This window comes from Amblyomma americanum, chromosome 11 (assembly GCF_052857255.1).
Source record: "Amblyomma americanum isolate KBUSLIRL-KWMA chromosome 11, ASM5285725v1, whole genome shotgun sequence".
Taxonomy (NCBI): Eukaryota; Metazoa; Arthropoda; class Arachnida; order Ixodida; family Ixodidae; genus Amblyomma; species Amblyomma americanum.
This window is the reverse complement of record NC_135507.1, coordinates 58,307,987-58,329,319: the sequence shown is the minus strand read 5'-3', so window position 1 is coordinate 58,329,319 and position 21,333 is coordinate 58,307,987. Positions and strand designations below refer to the sequence as shown.

The 21,333-nt window shown below is 48.9% G+C and overlaps 1 protein-coding gene across 7 annotated transcripts in view; it reads right to left on the bottom strand.

The window, feature by feature from the left end:
- LOC144109398 (uncharacterized) overlaps positions 1-21,333 on the bottom strand; it is an 80,408-nt gene that overhangs the window by 21,391 nt on the left and 37,684 nt on the right. For 4 of the 7 annotated variants that reach the window (XM_077642181.1, XM_077642180.1, XM_077642184.1 and 1 more), the window contains exons 2-5: positions 5,682-5,795; positions 3,091-3,260; positions 732-821; positions 198-503 (exon numbers count right to left, since the gene is read on the bottom strand). In XM_077642181.1, coding sequence (XP_077498307.1) covers positions 198-503; positions 732-821; positions 3,091-3,260; positions 5,682-5,795 — 680 coding nt within the window. Of the gene's footprint in view, positions 1-197; positions 504-731; positions 822-3,090; positions 3,261-5,681; positions 5,796-7,739; positions 7,908-21,333 lie in introns of those variants that run through there. The other 3 variants (XM_077642183.1, XM_077642186.1, XM_077642182.1) reach the window with 2 other exon arrangements.

Sequence of the window (21,333 nt, the reverse complement as noted above, 5' to 3'; positions counted from 1 at the left end):
ATAAAGCACATGCAGCAGTCTGATGAGGCCAGCAGTCGGAAGCATGGCAAACCACGATGTTCAGGCATTAATGGTAGCCTTACCTTGTTCACAAGCAATGTGTGCAGCCATTTTCCAATCCCCCCCCCCCATTGTATATAGTTCAGCACCCGATAGACAGCCAGCCAGGACGCATGTTTCAAGAAAGCACCACCCACCTCTGGGCTGCAGATCACCTCCTGTACCTCCCCACGGTTGGAGAAGTCGTTGGGTGGCGTCCAGGCCTGCAGCTGCTGCCGCTGCTCCTGCTGGGCCATGCGCAGCTCGTGCTGCTTCATTTCCAGCACCACCTGGAAGAGGTCGCGCAGGGCCACCACCAGCTGGGAGGCCGCTTTTTCGGTCTTGATGGCGATAAAGCGGTGGCAACCGTCCTGGGTCATGCAGACGTAGCCGAAAGCCCGGGCGTCACTGGCGTCTTGCGAGATGAAAGAAATCCGATGCACTGGATGGTGAAACACCAGATCCTGTGGGTGGGAGGAAGGTGAGACAGCTGCTCAGGGAATCCACATTCAGCATATGCTTCGGACAATCCATTCATATTACCACTCATGGCAGTAATACACAATCATAAGCCAGGCTTTATAAGGCACTTTTTAATCCACACCTTGGGGAAATGTGCAGCGACTTTAAATTCAGATGTGTCAAATAGACTGCTGTTGTCGCAAGACAGAGAAGGCACGTGTCGTACTGACCCCGGTCTTATCGTCACGTATCTTGATCCCTTGGAGGGAGACGGCCAGCTGGACCCGCTGCTTGTGCTCGCCGGACGCTCGGACAGCCATCTGTAAGTAGAGCAAGAGGAGGACGCACAGTAAGCAGCTCTTCATGCTTTTCCCCAATTAACTCAACAGACTACGTCAAGCTGAGCATATCAACTCCAGGCCTCACAAGGATCCTAACCTCTGCCCAGTGGATATTAATGAAAGCAATTTTTTGCTGCCTAGTTCTACCAAAACAGTAACGGGGGGCTTTGCTGTCAACAAGGCCATGTAGACACGAGTCGCTTGGATGCACTTGACTGGTTTGCCCAATATCGGTTATAGCAAAGGAACACCATATTGGTAATGTGACAAAGAAACCACAAATTTATCTGACTATGAAAATGCAGTAGACAGACAAAGCCGTATTCAGTACAACTTGAGAGTATGCTTGGTACTGCAGAAAAATAGAAACATTAAAAAAAAAGCACACAGCACAGAGAATGACTGAGACGTTACTGGCTGATGCATTTTCCTGGGTGTCCCCTTAAGAATGCTAGGTTCCAGCTCACCAACCACACCCTCATATGTATTACACCTTCCCACCGAATGTAATGTTGCCCGTGTCTTTTCTGGGTGTGCTCTCTCACACAAAAGGCGCACAAACTGGGCACAGGGGGCCGTTCCAGCTGCAAGCATCGCCACTGAATCACTTGTGCAGAAGCCTCGTGTATGAGCAAACACTTCTGTTCAATCACCCCTGAGCACAATTCACACTTGTTCACAGTTGTTAATGCATAGGAATGTTAAACAATACTTTGGATTTTTCTGTTTATGTTTTGTTTCATACTGCTGTGCTTTATTCAGCATACCATAAGAGCTAACTTGCAACAGAAGTTTACTGTGAACTGCCCATATACATACTATGACGCACATGTGCAAACTGGCCACACAAAACAGTTGCCTTTATTCCCAGTCTCTCTTTCCGGCACTGTACCAAGAAATGAATTTCAGCATGTTGCTATACCCACTCGTGCACACATCACTGCTTGCGAACTTTTCAGTCTAAGAAAAGCTGCAATTAAATCCCTGTCAGGTAATAAACCACTTCTTGTTAACAAATTTGACACTTTTCCGAACGTTTGTACAATGTAATTAAGTTCGAGAAAATTGGAGAGATCTATGCTAGAAACCGCTTTTCAGCTGGAATGATGCCACAAACAACAAGTAACCACCAAAACGTAGTGAGCTCCTGTCATACAACTGTCATTTCTACACACATCTAAAGCTCGAGTGCATTCCAGGTGATTTTCACCTCAAAGCAACAGTGCCCCATCCTCATACCTTAGACTGAATCATTCTAATGGCACAGCACATGTCTTATTTTCTTTCGTGTAATATCTATTAATAGGAAGAAGGCAGCACCTTTTCTATTCAAAGGGACATTTACTAGCTAGAACAATTATGTAAGCAGCAACAAGACATTTAACTGAAAACAGTGCCATAGAAACAGGGTGGAAAAAAGAAAGCTAAATTTTGGTATTGTAACACCAGGCCGGTAGCGAAAATACAAACTCCCTCCTGCTCTATTAAGTGGCACATGATATCTTGGTAACTCTGACATGCTCCCATGCCAACGTCCCAACTTTTGACCCTACCCTCAAAGAACGTAAAAGCTGGGTCAGCTGCATCAGCCACTGCTCTGGCCAACGCGAACAGTCAGCCACTCAATGAGACCACTATTTGCAGCCTGCATCCGAACCGTAAATTTCTTCACAAATCATAAAGGTGTTACCCGGCTTCTTATGCAGCAGGACTTGGCTACTGGCTATGACCAAACCCAGCGGCCACCGGTATTTTTAGCGAACACGCACTTGTCCTCCGTATATCCATGTCTGTGCACTACACCTGTTTCCCTTTCCTTTGTCACGTGTTCAGTGTAGCTTAGCAGGTGGAAAAAAGTTAAAGAGGATTATGATAGCCGGTAATGTATAATAGGAACGCAGCTCTTCACGCACTACCTACAATGGTTGGCAGGTGGTGTGCTACTGTGCTAGCCACCTTCTGGTTGTCCATTCCTCTGCCCTTGCCATCGCAGGTGGCGTTTCACTCTGCTGCTACCTGCCAACACGTCATCTATCACACGCTACAAGTGGTGTGTTATACGGACTACACCACCACCACCACCACCAATGACTACAACGTGGAACGGGCACGTAAGAGCTGCGTTCTAAAAAATCTGCGCCCAGCCAACCTCTCAGTCTTCCCTGTGATGATAGTTTCTCTTTGTGACAGCACGCCACATGTGCAAGAAGAGGATGAAGAAAGGGAGGGGGGTGAGGGTGCCACCTGCCTTGAGCCGGGTCATGGTGTCCTGGCACATGCGGTCCCCGCGGGCCTCGGGTACTGCCTGGCTGCCGATGAGCTTGGCCCGGAAGACGAGCCCCTCCCCCTCAAACCGGAATGGGTCGCCACTTTTTCCACCGCTGCCGGTGCTGCTGCTGCCACCACCACCACTGCCACCTGCACCACGGTCATGACACCACCACAATTTGAAGTTGCCTTTATCAATAGGGCCCAGTGTTAGAACCAGAAAGAGACTACTCTCACCAAAAACTCGGAGCTTTCATAAGACCAATAAACGAAATATACATTCCGCAACCACTGGCCGACTGTGAAGGGTACACCTGGGCAAAAGCACCTTTAGAGTAAAGGCTTTTAGGGCAAGTTCCTTCATGGTTAAGGCCTTTAGGTCAAAGGATGCTTTCGCATTCACAGCATGCAAGGACCTTATGTGACCACCTTAACTAGTGCTACTGCCCGATACTCCGTGCTTAGTCATGCCAAACAGTCTGCAAATTTTTTTATGGAAGTCTTCTCAGCGCTGAATGTGCCTTTGATACTGGACAAACGTAAACATAGCTCCAGAAAGCCAGGGAAGCAATTTTTACTGAGAACAATAATTGTTCCTTTAAGGGTAGTTGCTATGAGCATTGCAGACAGGTCCAGAAAAAAGTGTACATTTTGTTAGTCTTTTTTTCCCCTATGCTCCTTGATGTTTCGGTGGGCGCTGGCTTCCGTCATGGTTGTCATAACAAGCACCCCTTTTCCCTTCCCCTGTCTGTTGCCTTGTGGATTATTCCATACATTAGGAGCTACTGTTAATGGGAACAGCAAGTTCTAATTAGATCTAACAACTTTTATTTAGATGAGAAAAGGTATTTGGCGAGAGGTTAAAAGGCGAGTACGCTGTGATGATGATGACGCCCTTTTGCTCACTCGGTGATGGCACTTTGGAAAACAAAGTATAACAAAAATTTCTGGCATTTAGCATTGCTAGGCATGAAATAGTGTGCTAAAGCACAGTTTTTTGCAGGTGGACACCACCACCACATACCTGAAAGCATGACTGAGGTGTCCACTGACCCAGGGAGCCAGTTACGCGAGTCTTCAATTTTTTCATCATCAATGCGAATTTACCCATTGTACGCCAGCGACCCATGTTCCAATGCCGCGTTTGTGCAGCAATGTTGTCAATGCCAATGCGTATTGCTCTAGCGCAATGTTTCTATCACAGCGCTCTCCATGCCAACACATGCAACACACATCTCTCACTTCCGCCACACGGCTGAAAGTGCGAATATTAGTTTGACAGTAGCATTAGTTGAAGACAATGTGCAATGCACAGTGCAAGAGTGTGTTGCAGTTTAACACAAGGCGTGTTCGGTTGCGGCAATAGCCTAGTGCTCTCCGGCACTGGTCGGCTTAGCTGATCTGTTCGCACCGCCACGGGTTCAAATCCCATTTGCGTATATTGATTTTTATATATTTATTACACTAAGCACAAACCCACAAACATTACAAGATATTGCTCGAGTTTCCCCCTCAGAATAGTGTTTTTGCACTAAAAGAATGTTACACAAGACAATGGAACAAAAGCTCGAACAAATACACTAGTTATGAAACACCATATTAACTTCAAACGTTAAACTCCACTCACACATTGAAATAAACTCGAAGTATACTGGTCACTACCCATACATTTTTTCTTTAACGACACTGTAATCCAAGCAACAGCAAAATGCATAAAGCATGCATAACGTGCAGAGTAAGACCATAACACAAGAAATGCATACTGAAAAAAAGTGAGAAGTAATTTAAATATATGACCCATATGTGACAATTTTTATGAAGTGTCATCAATCATTCAATAACTGGGGAAAGCAAATATTCTTCAGTGGCCTTTTTAAAGCTATGCGCCAAAGTAGACTAATGAATTAGATTAAAATTTATAATGAAGTAAATTCAAATCTATAAATGTTTAAAAAATTAAGCGTTAAGTATGCGAGCTTTACAATTTAATTTTAAAAAAAAAGTTCCGGAAGACATCTCCACAACGATTTTCAACAGTCCAGAGCTTCTATTTGTTTAAAAGCACCACAACAGAAAACAATAGCCAGCAGTGCATGTATAACAACAGTTCCGTTTCATTCTGCTAGCCTGGTACGTAGGCTTAAGTGAAGCATCAGAGTTTCTGCGGTTATATTACCAATAATGTGCAATCACGCCACAATATGGGAAACAAATGACCACACAGAAATGACCACACTAAAAGGCTAAAAAAAATCATTCACACCAAATGATGTGTGTGTGATCCTGACACGCTGAATTCTAAATCCTGGAAACTTGTGTCGTGGAAAATACATGGAACTAACTTTATGTGCTTTTCATAAATTATGCAAAAAAGTGCAAGCAAAAGAGATGAGAATAAAGACAAAAAACTCACACAGTCCTCTCAAGACCATGAGGCAAGGAATTAAGTGATGCCATAAAAAGGAGCCGGGTGTTTGGTTCTTGAGCATGCTGCAATTTCTTTATTCTGCTTGCTGGCACAGCTCCACAATAAAAGTGACATGCATGTGCATGAAAAACCCAAGTGCTGACCTTTGTCCTTCTTAGTGTTGCTGCGGCGGTTAGGCCGGCGGCCCGCATCAATCCGCGTCGATGCATGGTTGCTCATGGCATCCTCCTGGGGACTATCTTCGTCTTCTTCTTCTTCTGCACAACAAGATGAGATGACCATGTTTAAACTGGCCACTGCAAGCACATTTAGCCCTTTCAGGCGCCAGTTTATGCTTCCATCGAAAAGGAATAATTTTCAGCTTAAGCAATATATTCAGGCCCCAAGAAGGCAATTACTAAGTTTCTCAGCTCAAAATACTAGAAGTTAATTTTTTACACACATGTGCAAAATTTAGTAAAAATGTCACTGATTTAGAAGGCAAGACTAAAATTCCAGGACTTGACAAGCAAACACCTAAGGAACAATGGTATAAATTTCTGTTTTGAAGATGCACACTGCGAATGAAACTGTGAAAGAAAATTGACGGTATTACTGGTGAAGAAATTTGCCTGCATAAAAATGGCAGAAAGCGTGGCCTCCAGCTCGCTGTTCGCGAAATAAGCTATATAGCATAGACTATCCTATTTGCTACAAGAAGGAAGACAAAATTAACTTGAAACAAAAATCACTCAGAGATTGAGCACACTCTCAGAAGCTGTAAATTTGCTAAGTAGCCTTCAAGTGAACATTATGGACACTTAAAGGCAATGGCTACAGGTGGTCACATGCTCATTACAACAGCAGCAACTATCAGAGCTGGCAGGGTGTAAATGACCATGAACTGATCATTAGTTTTTTCATACGTGGCAATGTATAAAGGCAGTGCAACACCGTGCCGCACCAAACTTGAGTGCGAAGTACAGCATTTACATGTGTTTGCACATGTACAAGTATATATGCTTTTTAAAAACAGATGTGCTACAATCCGACCTGAAGCCGTTTTTCGCAAGCACTACCTCAGCCACGTACGACTACAGACATCAGAATGCATAGCCAACACATTTTTTCACTCACAGCCATGCACCCCATATAGCTCGATTTCTAATGTACTGCAGATGCTGAATTAAGGAGGAAAATTTCTGCAGACCTTAGTACTGTTGGCAGGCAAACCAATGCTTACAATTGATTAAGCATATTTGTGTATTGGAAGAGCTAAATCACATCACTGCATATGACCGCGCACACGCAAGCACATACAGACGGTATGCATGGTCAACTAGGTCTCAGGTTTCGTTGGAATGGCGAATTAACCTTTAACCTAAATATATTCATTGCCCGAAGTCTCATGTAATGAACGAATGCATGAATAGGGGTGATTGTTTGCAACAGTAGCGTCAGTAAAACTTGTCGCTTGCCGTTGTGCGAGCGAAAGAACTAAACAACTCGCAGATATTGATGAACACTAGTTACACAAGCAATGATAGGCAACAGCGGCCGTCAAAGCGCTGGCGCGAGAACAACTTCCTTCTACACGTACGGCAATGTCGCGACAAGACTGCGTGCTCAACGTAACATTATTCTAAATTGAACGCTCAGTGCACGTAAAGCAGAACAAACCTTATTGTGCACCGTAACGCCGACTACCGACAATGGACTATGCACAGCAAAAATAAGACAATTCGCGCTGCACTGTTTTTGCAGGTAGCACCACTGGCACGCACAACTTGTTACTCAGCCCCCGCGCTTTCCCCTGGCACAAGAAAATAAAAAAATAAACAAGTTAACCAGGGACCTTCGCAGAAACCCCCAATCGCTTTTTGACCCGGCACAACTGCACGTTGCAAACCCGCTCGAGAGCAGCTGACGGCGATCGCATCGGCGCACGCTTGAAGACGACGCTGACGCATAGCTGCAAGCAACGCGCTGCTCCGTTGCTGCCGCCGCCAGAAAAGGAAACCGCTTTCGGAGCTAAAAGCCGACGCATCCGCGAGCTCTCTGGGCGTCCGATCGCAGCGGGTGTCCGTCGGACGAAACCCGCCGTGACCTCGGCGGACCTCGGTGACAAGCGCAGAGCGCGCCCGCGATCGGGAGAGGCACAGGGCCAGCAGGGCAGTCAGCCGCTCATGACCCTGCAAGCGACGGCAGAGGTGCTAGCTCACATGTTACGGGGGTCAGCCCTTTGCAGCTCCGAGTGTCGGCCGCCGGTGCATGCTTCGCGCACAGGCTCCGACGACGGAAGCTCCTGCGGGCTAACGCGCCCGATGCCGTGAAGCGACAGCGGGGACACTCGTCCTACGAGTCGCACATCGGAAGCTCCAGGAGCCCTCAGGGACCAAAGAGCTCTTAGTGCCGCGCAACCGAAAACAAACGCCCCCGTCTCGTCGCCGCGCTGCTCGTGAACGCTTACGGAGACCGCTAGGGAACCACAATCGCTAGCGAAACAAAACGTCTACCAGACGACTTACAGCCTCGAAGATCTTTACGGGTAGCAGGCGTCTCGGAGGCTGAGAAGTGCCGAGCAAAGCCAACAGGAGCACCGAACACAAGAGCCGAATACAGAATGCAGCACAGCACGAGATGCAAGCCCGGGCAAGGCACGGCCGTTCTCGAGGGGGTGCGCGTGAGCTCGGGCGCGCTCCGCACGAGATCTGCCGTGGCCCGGACAGCGCGCTTTTTTCGACTGCTACTTCGACTGCTACTTCTTCGTCTTCTACTTCCCGAGTACCCGCCGCGGTGATCAGTGGTTAGAGCTGCTCGTCTACTGATCCGGAATAACCAGGTTCGAACCCGACCGCGGTGGCCGCGTTTCGATGGACGCGAAACGCAATGGCGCCCGTGTGATGTGCGATGTCAGCTAGTGCACGTTAAGGATCCTCTGGTCGTCAAAATTATTCCGGAGCCCTCCACTACGGCACAGCGCCCTTCCTGTCTTTCCTAAATCCCTCCTTTATCCCTTCCCACACGGCGCGGTTAAGGTGTCGAAGAATAATTTTTACCAGCCGAAAAAAGACGAGGGACAAGAGGAGAATCTACAACAAGGCTGGCTAACAACTGCCCATTCCGTCGACTAAACGTCACGCATGAGCCAAGCCAAAACAGACAACCTACGTTTTATCACTGAAGCAGTCAAACTCTTTCGTTGTCAGCCCAGTCGACGCGGAACTGACGCAAGCATCACCAAGTTTACCTATCAGATATGGCGCAAGAATTTCACGTGCCTTTCTTGTTTAACAGTGGCCTGAAATGGTTACATGATTGAAACGAGGGGAACACTTATTGCGGCATTCACTACAATGCAAGGCAAGATTGCCATCTTCACCACTACCAATTTTTGTTCGGTGCTTTCGCAGTCTTTCAATAATAGAATCACCAGTCTGTCCTATATAACATTTCCCACACGTCAGCGGGGTCTTAAATGACTTCTGTTTTGCATGTGGCAAACATTGTTCTCTGCTTCGTGTTGCAGTGTCTGTTATTATCATCAGGCATCATTCGTGCACAGAGACCTGAATTGAAGCTTAACAGGGGCAGAAACAACCACCTTAAGGCCTTCGCGCTCGGCGAGATTTTTTTACACGAGCAAGGCATCCGCAAGGTGGCAAAGTTTTTCCGTGACTCGGAGTTGGCTCTACTACAGTCGGACAAGCAAGGTGAGTTTGTGGTGCTGCCTACGGGGCGGTTTAACGAAAAACCCACCGAAGCCATGGAAAAGCATTTTACGCGCGCACGGAGAACGCCGAACAAAGTGAAATCTGCTGCAGAATGAATGAATGAATTAACGCGTTAATTGCAGAATACCCTGAAAGTGTTTTGCTCAAGACACATGGGCCGTCGGTATACCGGTGAGGGCCTTCATTACAGAAGAGGGTTCGTGGCAAAAGGTGGTAGGTGGTTACCTTTAACGCCTTCTGAACAGCCTGACACCTGACGACCCTTTCCGGATGAAGAACTCTGTAGCACTCATGAGGAACTTCAGCAAGAAGTGTTAAGAGCTAACTGGGCATTCTCAGTGGACATCGAAGACCTTTTTTACTCATTCCCTCACGACGATCTGCTCAATGCGGTGAGAGAACTTATTGACGTCTCTGGTGAATTGGCTTTTCAATGTCGCTGCGGTATTCAAAGCGAGAATTTCGTGGAGCTCCTTGAGTTTTACCTGTCCCCGACTTTTGTGAAGTTTAATAACTGTTTAATAACTCCATTCGTCTTTTAGACTTGCTACTACCTTCTCCGCCGATATATGAGACAGATACTGCGCCATTTCTTTTCCACACAAAAACCAATTGTTAAACCAATTATTCCCGGCGGGGGGAGGGGGGAGCCATGGTCTCGCTTGCTTTTCAAACGCTGTAAAAAGAAGTTGCTGCCACACTGTCTCAGCTAGTGTCATGACGCAGTCCAATCGCCTTTCTTTTGCGGGCTTCCCAACTGAAATGGTGAGAGCAGTGGCCGAGTCTGTGTTGAAGGAATTGAATAGGGCCAAGAAAGAAAAGAAGCTATTTAAAGTGGTGCCGTATCTCCACAAAGTGGCGCACAATGTAAAAAAGTCGCCGAGCAAGGCGTTAACGTGCTTTTTTCTGCCCCTGTTAAGCTTTCAGGTCTCTGCGCACGAATAATGCCTGATGATAATAAGAAACACTCCAACGCCAAGCAGAGAACAATGTATGCCAGGTGCAAAACTGAAGTCATATATAAGATCCTGCTGACGTGTGGAAAGTGCTTTAAAGGACAGACTGGTGATTGTATTAATGAAAGGCGTCGCAAGCACCGAACAAAAATTGGTAGTGGTGAAGATGGCACTCCTGCCTTGCATTGTTGTAGATGCCCTGGAAAGTGTTCCCCTCGTTTCAATCATGTAACCATTTCAGGCCAAGGAAAAACAAGAAAGGCACGTGAAATTCTTGAGGCCTATCTGATAGCTAAACATGGTGATGCTTGCGTCAGTTTCCCGTCGATTGGGCTGACAACGAAACAGATAAACTTCTTGAGTCATTAAACGCAGGTTGTCTGTTTTGGCTTGGCGCATGAGTGACGGCTACTCTACGGAGTCCGCACACTAAAATATGTCAGTTGTTAGTCCAGCTTTGTCCTGTGTAGGTTCTCCTCTTGGTCCTCGCCTTTTTTCGGCTGGTAAAACTGGCCCACCATTCAGCCTTAATTCAGGTGTCCGCCGATATGCGAGACAGATACTGCGCCATTTCCTTTCCCCAACCAATTTTCTGCTTCCCGGCGGACCCGCCGCGGTGGCTCAGTGGTTATGGCGCTCTACTACTGATCCTGTGATCCCGGGTTCGGACCCGACCGCGGCGGCTGCGTTTTTATGGAGGAAAAACGCTAAGGCGCCCGTGTGCTGTGCGATGTCAGTGCACGTTAAATATCCCCAGGTGGTCGAAATTATTCCGGAGCCCTCCACTACAGCACCTCATTCTTCCTTTCTTCTTTCACTCCCTCCTTTATCGCTTCCCTTACGGCGCGGTTCTGGTGTCCGTCGATATATGAGACAGATACTGCGCCATTTCTTTTCCACACAAAAACCAATTATTAAACCAATCATTCCCACGGGGGGAGGGGGAAGCCATGGTCTCGCCTATGACTGTAGCGTTCGCGAAGCTTCTGAACGTCTGAACACAACCAGCGCTGCGCGTGCTCAAAGAGCAATAGACGCCAGAGGCGAAAGCGGCGTTCGTCGCGGCTGTTTTGCCTGGCTAACCTAACACACTACCTCTTCGCAGCAAAACGCTCTTGTGTTACTCAGAAGAGGCAGTCTGAAAAGCGTATTACAAGGTTTGCAAGTGCGAGTAACCAGCCGCGGAGGCTCAGTGGTTAGAGCACTCGGCTACTGATCCGGAGTTCCCGGGTTCGGACCCGACCGCGGCGGCTGCGTTTCGATGAAGGCGAAACGCAAAGGCGCCCGTGTGCTGTGCGATGCCAGTGCACGCAAAGATCACCAGGTGGCCGAAATTATTCCGGAGCCCATCACTACGGGATCTCTTTCGTACTTTCTCCGATCAATCCCTCCTTTATCAATTCCCTAACGGCGCGGTTCAGATGTCCGCCGATATGCGATTATGAACTAGTGCTGTCATAGCCAATAAAATACATGTTCGTTTGAGGAAAGGACGACAGCAATTGAAATATTTTTGCTATGATCAGGGGACGAAGTTCATAACGGGGAAAGGAAACATGCGGAATTGTCTGCTCGCTGTGGACACGTCAACCGTGCTGGGGGGGGGGGGAAGGAAAAAGAATGAACGAAGGCAGAAAGAAAGAGGCGCCGACATGCAGGGTGCCAAAAATTTTCAACCATGCACCTGGGGTACTTTGACGTGCCCTGACATCGCACAGCAGTGGGCATCACTATGGTGCTGCGGACCGCACCGGGTGCAAAAATTGACGGGGGTGCAGATGCGAAGAGATTGGGACTTCGTCAGTGACGTGGTTCTAGAGGAAGTCCTAACTCAGAACGAGCTCAAAGTTTAACCGCGCGTTTTTATTTACAAGATGTGGCGCTTTCCGGAGAATGCGCGAAAACTGGTAGAAAACAGTGGTTGAGAACAAGCGGCTGCGTTTTTATGGAGGCAAAACGCTAAGGCGCCCGTATGCTGTGCGATGTCGGTGCAAGTTAAAGATTCCCAGGTGGTCGAAATTATTACGGAGCCCTCCACTACGGTACCTCTTTCTTCCTTTCTTTCACTCCCTCCTTTATTCCTTCCCTTACGGCGTGGTTCAGGTGTCCGCCGATATATGACAGGTACTGTGCCATTTCCTTTCCCCAAAAAATAACCAACCAACAAACTTGCATATGGGCGATAGAAGAGTAATAATAATGGGTTTTTTGAGGCAAGGAAATCGCGCAGTATCTGCCTCATATCGTTGGGCACGTGAACCGCACCGTAAGAGAAGGGATAAAGGAGGGAGTGAAAGAATAAAGGAAGAAAGAGGTGCCGTAGTGGAGGGCTCCGGAATAATTGCTACCACCTGCGAAGTGAAAAGCGTGTGCTTCACAACCGCTGCCATCCGTGACTTGCGCCTGTCACTAACATGAACTGCGCATGCGTAGCAGCTGCTGGCGGTTCGGTTTCAACTGGTTTCCGACCAGTAAAGATGGAGGAGGCGCGCATATGCGCAGAGTGGCTGTATGAAAAGGGCGGATTCCGAAACTAACAGCCTTCTATGGATGGATGGATCGATGAATGCAAAAACTTCATTTAGCAAGAAAATTCGAGACCTGCAGGCCTCCTGTGTCTCCGCACGACCCCACTCGCGGTCTAAACGTTCATGTGGCGTTGGTCCATGACGTATGCGGCCCGTTTGACGGCGATCTTTTCTGCCTGGCCCGGTCCGCTGACTGTGGTGAGGTCTCCCGGTCTTGTTTATGATTGTGCGTTAAGTCGAAGCACGGTAATTTTCGTTGCTCGGCTCACGGCCAATACATGCTTATAAGTAGAAATTTTGCGTTCTGCGGACTAGCTATAGATGCGGTCTATAGCTATTTTTTTTCAGTATCGCCAGATACGCCATGAAAATCTCCACATTATTCCTTTACGAAGTGTTATCATACTTGCAGTGCAGTACGTGCACATAGTTTCATGCCCGGCTTACTTTCCTGGCTCCCGCAGGCTTGTACTGATTGCAGACAATCTACTTGAATAAAATTATTTTCAGCCAAAATCACTATACACCGAGTGGGGACCGGAAATACTGGTACCTAGGCTACGGAGACACCACTGGGAGACACTCGAAAGCAGCACGAGTTGCCATCTGCTACCATCTGTCACTTGCGCCTGTCAGAAACATGAACTGTGCATGCGTAGCAGCCGCTGGCGGTTCGGTTATGATTGATTAAGCATGCTTGTGTATTGGAAGAGCTAAATCACATCACTGCGCATGAGCGCGCACACGTACACACACACAGAGGGTGTTCATGGTCAATTTGGTTTCAGGTAATCGTTGGAATGGCGAATTAACCTGTAACCTTAATATATTTCATTGCCTAAACTCATGTAATGAACGAATGCATGAATAGGGATGATTTCTTGCAACAGTAGCGCCAGTAAAAAGTTTCGCATGTACGAGCGAAAAGAACTAAACAACTTCCAGCAATTGAACACTAGTTCCACAAACAAAGGTAGACAACAGCGGCCGTCAAAGCGCTGGCGCGAGAACAACTTCCTTCTACACGTACGGCAATGTCGCGACAAGACTGCATGCTCAACGTAACATTATTCTAAATTGAACGCTCAGGGCACGTAAAGCAGAACAAACCTTATTTTGCAGCGCAACGCCGACTACCGACAATGGACTATGCACAGCAAAAAGAAAGACAATTCGCGCTGCACTGCTTTTGCAGGTAGCACCACTGGCGCGCACAACTTGTTACTCTGCCCCCGCGCTTTCCCCTGGCACAAGAAAATAAAAAAAACAAGTTAGCCAGGGACCTGCGCAGAAACCCGCAACCGCTTTATAACCAAGCACGGCTGCACGTTGCAAACCCGCTCGAGAGCAGCTGACGGCGATCGCATCGGCGCACGCTTGAAGACGACGCTGACGCATAGATAGACGCAAGCAACGCGCCAGAAAAGCAAAACGCTTTTCGGGGCTAAAAGCCGACGCATCCGCGAGCTCTCTGGGCGTCCGATCGCAGCGGGTGTCCGTCGGACGAAACCCGCCGTGACCTCGGCGGACCTCGGTGACAAGCGCAGAGCGCGCCCGCGATCGGGAGAGGCACAGGGCCAGCAGGGCAGTCAGCCGCTCATGACCCTGCAAGCGACGGCAGAGGTGCTAGCTCACATGTTACGGGGGTCAGCCCTTTGCAGCTCCGAGTGTCGGCCGCCGGTGCATGCTTCGCGCACAGGCTCCGACGACGGAAGCTCCTGCGGGCTAACGCGCCCGATGCCGTGAAGCGACAGCGGGGACACTCGTCCTACGAGTCGCACATCGGAAGCTCCAGGAGCCCTCAGGGACCAAAGAGCTCTTAGTGCCGCGCAACCGAAAACAAACGCCCCCGTCTCGTCGCCGCGCTGCTCGTGAACGCTTACGGAGACCGCTAGGGAACCACAATCGCTAGCGAAACAAAACGTCTACCAGACGACTTACAGCCTCGAAGATCTTTACGGGTAGCAGGCGTCTCGGAGGCTGAGAAGTGCCGAGCAAAGCCAACAGGAGCACCGAATACAGGGGCAGAATACAGAACACGGCAGAGCGCGTGATGCAAGCCCGGGCACGGCCGTTCTCGAGGGGCGCGAGCGCTCGGGCGCGCTCTCCTCGAGACCGGCCGTGGCCCGGGCACCGGAAATTTTTCGACTGCTACTTCATCGTCTTCTACTTCCCGAGTGCCTGCCGCGATGATCAATGGTTAGAGTGCTCGGATACTGATCCGAAGTACCCGGTCTCGAACGCGGCCGCGGTGGCCGCGTTTCGATGGAGGCGAAACGGAAAAGCGCCCGTGTGATGTGCGATGTCAGCTAGTGCACGTTAAAGATCTCCAGGTGGTTGGACTTATTCCGGAGCCCTCCACTACGGCACAGCTCACTTCCTGTCTTATCTTAGTCCCTCTTTTATCCCTTCCCACACGGCGCGGTTACGGTGTCGAAGAATAATTTTTACCAGCCGAAAAAAGACGAGGGACAAGAGGATAATCTACACAGGAGAAGGCTGGTCTAGCACTGACATCTTTATTGAGCACATTCCGTAGAGCAACCGTCACGCATGCGCCAAGCCAATACAGACGTGTAATCACTCAAGAAGTCAATCTCTTTTGTCGTTGTCAGCATAATCGACGGTGAACTGACGCAAGCATCACAATGTTTATCTATCAGATATGCAGGGGGCGGCAGAAGGTTAGGTGGGCGGATGAGATTAAGAAGTTTGCACGCAAAGGGTGGATGCCGCTGGCAAAGGATAGGGTTAATTGGAGAGACATGGGAGAGGCCTTTGCCCTGCAGTGGGTGTAGTAAGGCTGATGATGATGATGATGATGATGCCTCAAGAATTTCACGTGCCTTTCTTGTTTTTCAGTGCCCTGAAATGGTTACATGATTGAAACGGGGGGAACACTTCCCGGGGCATCTACTAAATGCAAGGCAAGAGTGCCATCTTCACTACAGAGACTTGAAAGCTTAACAGGGGCAGAAAAAAACACCTTATCGCTTTCGCGCTCGGCGACTTTTTTTTTACATTGTGCAGATACGGCACCACTTGAACTCTCGACCTTTCTTCCGCAGTAGCTTTATCTTTCTTGGCCCTGCCATCCAATTCCTTCAACACAGATTCGGCCACTCCTCTCACCATTTCTGGGTCAAGAAAGGAGGCTTCCGCAATGTGGTAAAGTTTTTCTGCGACTCGGAGTTGGCTCTACTACAGTCGGACAAGGAAGGTCGGTTTGTGGTGCTGCCTATGGGGCGGTTTAACGAAAAACCCACCGAAGCCATGGAAAAGAATTTTACGCGCACACGGAAACAGCCGACCAAAGTGAAATCCGCTGCAGAATGAATGAATGAACGCGTTAATTGCAGAATGCCCTGAAAGTGTGTTTCTCTAGACACATGAGCCGTAGGTATACCGCTGAGGGCCGTCATTACAGAAGAGGGTTCGTGACAAAAGGTGGTTTGTGGTTACCTCCAACGCCATCTGAGCATCCTGACACCTGACGACCTTTTCGCGATAAAGAACTCTGTAGCACTCATTGAGGAACTTCAGCAAGAAGTGTTAAGAGCTAACTGGGCATTCTCAGTGGGCATCTATCCCTCACGACGATCTGTTCCATGCGACGAGGGAACTTGCTGACGACTCTGGTGAACTGGCTTTTCAAAGTCGTTGCGGGATTAAAAGCGAGAATTTTATGGAGCTCCTTGAGTGTTACCTGTCTTCGACTCTTGTGACGTTTAATAACTGTTTTTATAGTAAAAAAATGAATTTGTATAGGAGCTAGAGTAGCGCCAGTGCTTTGTAACATCTTCCTCGCTAAGTTTGAGCGCTCGCGCATGTTGTGAGAATTTTAAGATATCTAGATGATTTTTAGTGCTTTTAAACTGCGCACCTAACGACTCCTACCGACTGGTAGCAGAACACATCATGAGTGCCTTTAGGCAGTGTTCACCCCATTTAAAATTCACTCACGAACTAGCCACACACAACTCCATTCGTTTTTTAGACTTGCTACTACCTTCTCAGGAGAAAGCAAAGTGTGCTGGATTTACTCACCTAGAACTCAAAAAGGACTCTTGCCGTAAGACTGTAACCACCCTTAATTAGTCAAGCGAAGTATTGCTAAGGCTTGTTTTTCAAACGCTGTAAAAATAAGTTGCTGCCACACTGTCTCAGCTAGTGTCATGACGAAGGCCAATCGCCTTTCTGGTGCGGGCTTCCCAACAGAAAAGGTGAGAGGAGTGGCCGAGCCTGTGTTGAAGGAATTTTATAGCAGGGCCAAAAAAGAAAAGAAGCTAGGCTACAGCGGAAGAAAGAGTTTAAGTGGTGCCGTATCTGCACAAAGTGGCCCACAATGTAAAAAAAGTCGCTGAGCGCCAAGGCGTTCAAGTGGTTGTTCCTGCCCGTGTTAAGCTTTCAGGTCTCTGTGCACGAATAATGGCTGATGATAATAAGAAACACTGCAACACGAAGCAGAGAAAAACGTATGCCAGGTGCAAAACAGAAGTCATATATAAGATCCCGCTGACGTGTGGAAAGTGTTATATAGGACAGACTGGTGATTATATTAATCAAAGGCTGCCCCAGCACAGAACCAAAACCAGTAGTGGTGAAGATGGCAATCTTGCCTTCCATTGTAGTAGACGCCCCGGGAAGCGTTCAACTCGTTTAAATCATGTTACCATTTCAGGCCAAGGAAAAACAAGAAAGGCACGTGAAATTCTTGAGGCCTATCTGATAACTAAGCATGGTGATGCTTGCGTCAGTTTCCCGTCGAGTGGGCTGACAACGAAAGAGATTGCGTTCTTGAGTGATTAAACGTAGGTTGTCTGTTTTGGCGTGGCGCATGCGTGACGGTTACTCTATGGAATGAGCACAATAAAAGATGTTAATTGTTGGTCCAGCCTTGTCCTGTGTAGGTTCTCCTCTTGTTCCTCGTATTTTTTCACTTGGTAAAAATTGTTCTTCGACATGTCATACCAACTGGCCCACCATTCAGCCTTGGTTCAGGTGTCCGCCGATATGTGAGCCAGGTATTGCGCCATTTCCTTGCCCCAACAACCAGTTTTCCAATTTTCTACTTCCCGGTGGGTGGGGGAGCATGGTCTCACCTATGACTGTAGCATTCGCAAAGCGTCCGAACACAACCGGCGCTGCGCGTGCTTAGGGAGCTAAAGACGCCAAAGGCGAAAGCAGCGTTCGTCACGGCTGTTTTGCCTGGCTAACCTAACACACTACCTCATCGCAGCAAAACGCTCTTTTGTTACTCAGAAGAGGCAGTCTGCAAAGCGTATTACAAGGTTTGCAAGTGCGAGTAACCAGCCGCGGAGGCTCAGTGGTTAGGGCGCTGATCCGGAGTTCCCGGGTTCGGTACCCGACCGCGGTGGCTGCGTTTTGATGAAGGCGAAACGCAAAGGCTCCCGTCTGCTGTGCGATGCAAGTGCACGTTAAAGATCTCCAGGTGGTCGAAATTATTTCGGAGCCCTGCACTTAGGCATCTCTTCCTTCCTTTCTCCTATCACTCTCTCTTTTATCCCTTTCCTAACGACGCGGTTCAGTTGTCCGCCGATATGTGAGACAGATACTTCGCCATTTCCTTTAATAATAATACTAATAAGCGTTTTTTGGGAGAAGGAAATGACGCAGTATCTGTCTCATATATCGCTGGAGACCTGAACCGCGCCGCAAGGGATGAGATAAAGGAGGAAGTGAAAGAAGAAAGGAAGAAAGAGGTGTCGCAGTGGAGGGTTCCGAAATAATTTCGACCGCCTGGGGATCTTTAACGTGCACAGACATCGCGCAGCACACGGGCGCCTTAGCGTTTTGCCTCCATAAAAACGCAGCCTTCATAAAAACCCGCTCGAGAGCAGCTGACGGCGATCGCATCGGCGCACGCTTGAAGACGACGCTGACGCATAGCTGCAAGCAACGCGCTGCTCCGTTGCTGCCGCCGCCAGAAAAGGAAAACGCTTTTGGGAGCTAAAAGCCGACGCATCCGCGAGCTCTCTGGGCGTCCGATCGCAGCGGGTGTCCGTCGGACGAAACCCGCCGTGACCTCGGCGGACCTCGGTGACAAGCGCAGAGGCACAGGGCCAGCAGGGCAGTCAGCCGCTCATGACCCTGCAAGCGACGGCAGAGGTGCTAGCTCACATGTTACGGGGGTCAGCCCTTTGCAGCTCCGAGTGTCGGCCGCCGGTGCATGCTTCGCGCACAGGCTCCGACGACGGAAGCTCCTGCGGGCCAACGCGCCCGATGCCGTGAAGCGACAGCGGGGACACTCGTCCTACGAGTCGCACATCGGAAGCTCCAGGAGCCCTCAGGGACCAAAGAGCTCTTAGTGCCGCGCGAGCGAAAACAAACGCCCCCGTCTCGTCGCTGCGCTGCTCGTGAATGCTTACGGAGACCGCTAGGGAACCACAATCGCTAGCGAAACAAAACGTCAGCCGGTGGACTTACGGCCTCGAAGATCTTTCCAGGTAGCAGGTATCTCGTAGGCTTAGAACGCCGAGCAGAGCCAACAGGAGCACCGAATACAGGGGCAGAATACAGAACACAGCAGAGCGCGAGATGCAAGCCCGGGCACGGCCGTTCTCGAGTGGGGCGCGTGCGCTCGAGCGCGCTCTCGAGACCGGCTATGGCCCGGGCAGCGCGCATTTTTCGACTGCTACTTCATCGTCTTCTACTTCCCGAGCACCCGCCGCGGTGATCAGTGGTTAGAGTGCTCGGCTACTGATCCGGGGTACCTGGATTGGAACCCGACCGCGGTGGCCGCGTTTCGATGGAGGCGAAACGCAAAGCGCCCATGTGCTGTGCGATGCCAGCTAGTGCACGTTAAAGATCCCGAGGTGGTCGAAATTATTCCGGAGCCCTTCACTACGGCACAGCTCTCTTCCTGTCTTCTCTCAGTCCCTCCTTTCCCACACGGCGCGGTTAAGGTGTCGAAGAATATTTTTTACCTGCCGAAAAAATACGAGGAACAAGAGGAGAATCTACACAGGACAAGGCTGGCCTAACAACTGCACATTCCGTAGAGCAAACGTCACGCATGCGCCAAGCCAAAACAGACAACCTACGTTTTATCACTGAAGCAGTCAATCTCTTTCGTTGTCAGACCAATCGACGGGGAACTGACGCAAGCATCACCATGTTTATCCATCAGATATGCCTCAAGAATTTCACTCGCCTTTCTTGTTTTCCAGTGGCCTGAACTTGGTTACATGATTGAAACGAGCGGAACACTTCCCGGGACATCTACTACAATGCAAGGCAAGATTGCCATCTTCACCGCTGCCAATCTTTGTTCGGTGCTTGCGCAGCCTTTCATTAATACAATCACCAGTCTGTCGTATATAGCACTTTCCACACGTCAGCGGGATCTCGTATATGACTTCTGTTTTGCTCCTAGCACACATTTGTGTTGCAGGGTTTCTTATTATCAGGCATTATTCGTGCGCAGAGACCTGAAAACTTAACAGGGGCAGAGAAAACCACGTTAACGCCTTGGCGCTCGGCGACTTTTTTTTTGCATTGTGAGCCATTTTGTGCAGATACGGCACTACTTAAACTCTATTCCTTTCGTCCACAGGAGCCTTCATTTCTTTCTTGGCCCTGCCATTCAATTCCTTCAACAGAGACTCGGCCACTCTCATCACCATTTCTGGGTGAAGAAAGGAGCAAGGCCACTGCACGGTGGTAAACTTTTTCCATGACTCGGAGTTGGCTCTACTACAGACGGACAAAGAAGGTCGGTTTGTGGTGCTGCCTAAGGGGCGGTTTAAAGAAAAAAGCCGCTGAAGCCCTGGAAAAGCATTTTAAGCGCACACGGAAAAAGCTGACCAAAGTGAAATCCGCTGCAGAATGAATGAATGAACGCGTTAATTGCAGAATACATTGAAAGTGTTTTTCTCAGCCATGACACATAAGCCGTTGGTACCGCTGAGGGCCGTCATTACAGAAGAGGGTTCGTGGCAAAAGGTCGTCGGTGGTTGCCTTCAACGCCATCTGAACAGCCTGACACCTGACGACACTTTGTGTAGCACTCATTGAGGAACTTCAGCAAGAAGTGTTAAGAGCTAACTGGGCATTCTCAGTGGGCATCTATCCCTCACGACGATCTGTTTCCCGCGGTGAAAGAACTTATTGGCGACTCTGTGAATTGGCCTTTCAAAGTCGTTGCGGGATTCAAAGCGAGAAATTTATGGAGATCCTTGAGTTTTACCTGTCATCGACTCTTATGAAGTTGAATAACTGTTTTTATATTTAAAAATTGGGATTTGTATAAGAGCAAGTGTAGCGCCAGTGCTTTGTAACATCTTCCTCGCTAAGTTTGATCGCTCGCGCGTGTTGTGCGAATTGCAAGATGTGTAGATGATATTTATTGCTTTTAAACTGCGGACCTAACGACTCCTACCGACTGGTAGGAGAACACATCATGAGTGCCTTTGGGCACTGTTCACCCCATTTAAAATTCACTCACGAACTAGCCACACACAACTCTATTCGTTTTTTAGACTTGCTGCAAAACTTCTAAGGAGAAAGCCATGTGTGCTGGCCAGGATTTACTCACGTATAGAACTCAAAAAGAACTCTTACCGTACGACTCTAACC